The 3,930-nt window shown below is 37.7% G+C and overlaps 1 protein-coding gene across 1 annotated transcript; it reads right to left on the bottom strand.

Annotated features, from left to right (window-relative positions):
* Positions 1-988: 988 nt before the first annotated feature.
* Positions 989-1,489, bottom strand: LOC139436660 (histone H2B subacrosomal variant-like). The gene has a single exon (XM_071208559.1). The coding sequence runs from the start codon at positions 1,413-1,415 to the stop codon at positions 1,047-1,049; it is 369 nt and encodes a 122-aa protein (XP_071064660.1). The 5' UTR covers positions 1,416-1,489; the 3' UTR covers positions 989-1,046.
* Positions 1,490-3,930: the final 2,441 nt, after the last annotated feature.

Here is a 3,930-nt window from a genome sequence, read left to right as displayed (position 1 = left end):
GGCTTCTTAAATAAGTTGCTTATTTCTCTGTGCCTCATCTTCTTGATCTGTGGGATGGAGATAACTAATATGCCAAAGTTGTTGAGAGGATTAAATAATGTATGTGAAGTGCTGGGCACATAACAAGGAATATGTAAGTCTTAGCTATTTTTATAACTCTCATTATTGTAGCAGCATTGTTCATGATAGCAAAAAACCAGAAAACAACCTAAATTTGTATCAAGAGAAGACAGTTAAATTGGGGTATGAAACATTATATAGCAGTGAAAAGAATGAACTAGACTACATATATCCACAGGTATAAGTCTTAGAAACATAGTATTGAGAAAAACAGAACATAGGACAGTGAATGGGGAGATGGGATTATGATAGCTTATCAGTGAACTATGTGAAGTTCTTTTTCAGGAATAATGTGGTAGGATCACGAGTGTTTTTCTTAATATGTTGTAAATGTAGAACAATAAACTTCAGTGAACCAAATCTTTAAGATAAAATTTGCATGGAAATGAACTGAGCTTGTTAAAAATAAATTCAGGAAATAAAAATTAAACCAAAATAAGGTAATAAACATGCTCTATAGAAAATTCATTAAGGAACTAAATTGATTGAATGGATTTCACTCTAGAAAATACATTTTTGATGAGAAATTTTCAGTGCTGGTATACTTCTGATCAAAATATTTGTCTCCATAAATTCAGAGAGTATGACCTGCTGGTCAAAATAGTTGGATCAAATCATCCTGTACATAGCTAACAATACCTTAACTATATATTAAGCATTGACTTTATATGAGATTTACACATCTGTAGGAAAAATTCTCTCCCTCCCTCTGGGAGGGAATCAGATGCCAGGAAAGCCTAAACAGGGAAATGGCTAAAAAGTAAAAGAATAAGGAATTCAGTTCTGGAGATAAGAGAAATAGGAAGATACCAGGAAACACAGTTCTGCTCTTAAAAAAAAAAGAGTGAATTCAATATGGTGGGGATCATTAAGGTAGTATGCTTGGTTTATTTCCCCCAAGATTCAATTAAGCTGGTACATGGAGTTTAGGAGCGGGCATATCTGGTGACTGCTTCGCTTCCAAAAGCCACTGCGTACTTAGCTAGCTTCCCAGGTAACAGCAAATACACTGCCTTCTTGATGTCTTCTGGAGTGAGAGTGCAACGATTTCTGAAATACATCATGTTGCAGGCCTCCATAGCAATGCGCTCAAAGATGTTGTTGATCAGGGTGTTCATGACGTCCAAGGTGCGAGATGAGATGCTCCTCTCGGGAGCTACTTCTTTTAGGACCCTGTTCACGTAGAGTGAATAATTTCTTTGGCCAAGCACGGTACTGGAGTGTGATTTCTTTCTGGAGATTGTGCTCAGATAGTCTCTGGAGCAGCTGTACTTTCTGCTGATGGATCTGGCCATTGTAGATGTTTCTCTTACCGGTTACACTGGTAACAGATGGAGAGAAGGGCCAAAGAAAGGGGAGAGCTCTTATATTTATAGTGGCGTGTCATAGTGTGACTGCTGGGGCTTCTCTCTGATTGGAAGTAACTCTTCCTGTGTCACAATCACCTAGCAACAGCAGTGATTTGTTGTTAAGGGCAAATCTTTTTTTTTTTTTTTTTGCCAACCAAAAACTTTCCTAAGACAAAAAGGGAGTGTTACAGAAGGGTGGAGGCTGACTTCTGGGGAGTGAGGAGGAATGCTCATCTTTTTTCTACTTTGTTTCTTAGCAATTTGCAGGCATAGTATATAATATTTTCAGAATTGGACTAAACCTCATCAAATGTAGGGGGAAGGGCTTGGTGGCAGGAAAATAAAGGAAATGGTGCCAAACGCTTTTTTTGGGGGGGAGGAAGGTTGTTTCTGTGTTTATAAAAGGATTAATGAATTCACTTAAGAAAATGAATAATGAATTAAGTCATTCAGAATTTAAAAATGATTATTTTATATTAAAAATAAATTCATATGATTAATCCAGTTTTTAAAAATATTGTGACCTTTATTTTAAAAATAAAGCCTACTTTTTTTCACCTAGATCCCCAACTCCTCAGGAGCAAGTAAGTACATCTGAAGAATAAAACAAAAACTCCAGGTTTCTATAATTTAAATTATGATATGGGGACTGTGCTTATTTATTAATCTTTTATAACTGACATTGATATCATTCTTTCAAATTTCACAAATTTTATTACATGATCTGCCTTTTATCTGATAATGTAGTTCTTCGGTCAGCATAAACCAAGTGTTTGTAGGGTCATTTTTGCCATGTGTCTTGTTTATATTCATACTTGGAAAAATTTCCCCCTGTATTCTTCATCAAGTTTATCCCAGGGTAAAATAAAAAATAAATATAAGGAACTATAAGGAATACAACTCATGAGCATTTCAATAATAGAGAAGGTAGATTGGGTTAAGTGTTATTTCTGGAATGCTGCTAATTCTTCCCCTTTCTCTCCCACTCAGGAAAGTAAATCTTATATAAGTAAGAATAATGTTATAACTTTGGATGAGCTGTAATTTCTAAAGACAATGGATAATATGTGTGAAATCTGCACCTCGTTCCTAGTGACAACCTTAGACCATGCCCCATCACACTAAGAGACTGTGGCTCCTGGTGGTGCTTTAGGGTGATGATTCTTTAGTTAGATCTTGTAAATTTTGTTTTTGAATTTCTCTAGATATAATTACTTAGTTTGCTTAATTATAGCGTAGCTTTACTTGCTATCACTTACAAGTGGAAACTGCTTATTCTCTATTCCTCAGGTATCCCTACTGATGTTTCCATTAGGGTAAAACACCTGTCCTTTCTTCCTCCTCACTCATTGCTCCCTGGGACAACTGACTTACCTGGTCAATGAGGTAGGGAGAAGACAGGCATTCCTTCTGGTTCCTCATCTGCCTGAGGGCAGTGCTGTGCCCCTGGGGATGGGACACTGTTCACCAGCTGCCTCTCTGGGGAACTGAGTTGGTCATTCTGCTTAATTTTGCGTTTTCATATTAGGAAGCTGATTATTGGACCGTACCTAAGGGTGGTTCTCCAAACAGTTGGCCAGTAATCAAGCTGACATTTTGATCTCCATCTTTCTGATTTCTATGCCTCTCTCAATTGGTTCTGAGCTTGGATGGGGGAAAAGGGAGGATGAAAAATAGTACTGCAGCTAAAAGAGAAGCCCAAAACAAGAGCCTGAAAAAAAATCCATGAAAGAGTAAAACCCAAACAAGTAAGCTGTATGTCAAAATACTGACTGACTGGAAAGCTCAGAAAATGAATACTGATTCTGTAAAATTTCTGGCTAGTTTAGGGTTAACCTGAATTCTCTTTTCAAATGCAGTAAATTATTCCAAGAATAGTTTGAGTTCACCACTGATGATTTTTCTTTTCCTTCTTCCTCCTCCTTCTTCCAGATAGTCTGGATTAAGAGTCAGACATCTTTAGTATCAGGAAATCTGATTATTTTGCATCTACTCCTCCTGAGAGAAGACACTTTGAAGACTTTTATCCTCCCACTCCTGCTCTGTCCCCTCCTAGCCTTAGAGAGAAGCCTGGTGTCCTTCAGGAGGCACAACACATCCAAGGATTGGAGGCCAGGCCATCACAGGTGCTGGTCTCCAAGGTTTTCAAGTGCAGGCTGCAGTCCAAAGCCAAGAACTGTTTCATGGACGTTAGCGGGGCATATGAAGAATTGGAATAGAGACTGTAAACTTTACATCAATGTTAATTTTCTTGAACTGGATAACTGCACTTAAGGCAGTTACATAGTGAATATCCCTGTTCTTTAGAAATGTACATGGCAGTATTAAGTGTTCAAGAAGCATGACGCATAAAACCTGCACTCAAGTGTTCAGAAAATAGCTAGCTAGCTAGGTAGATAGCCAGCTAGCGAGAGTCAATGTGGTAAAATGTTAAAATTGGTAGATCTGGGTATATGGAAGT

Source organism: Dasypus novemcinctus, chromosome 2, assembly GCF_030445035.2.
Source record: "Dasypus novemcinctus isolate mDasNov1 chromosome 2, mDasNov1.1.hap2, whole genome shotgun sequence".
Classification (NCBI taxonomy): Eukaryota; Metazoa; Chordata; class Mammalia; order Cingulata; family Dasypodidae; genus Dasypus; species Dasypus novemcinctus.
The sequence above is the reverse complement of the archived record's forward strand: the minus strand, read 5'-3'. Positions and strand labels throughout refer to the sequence as shown.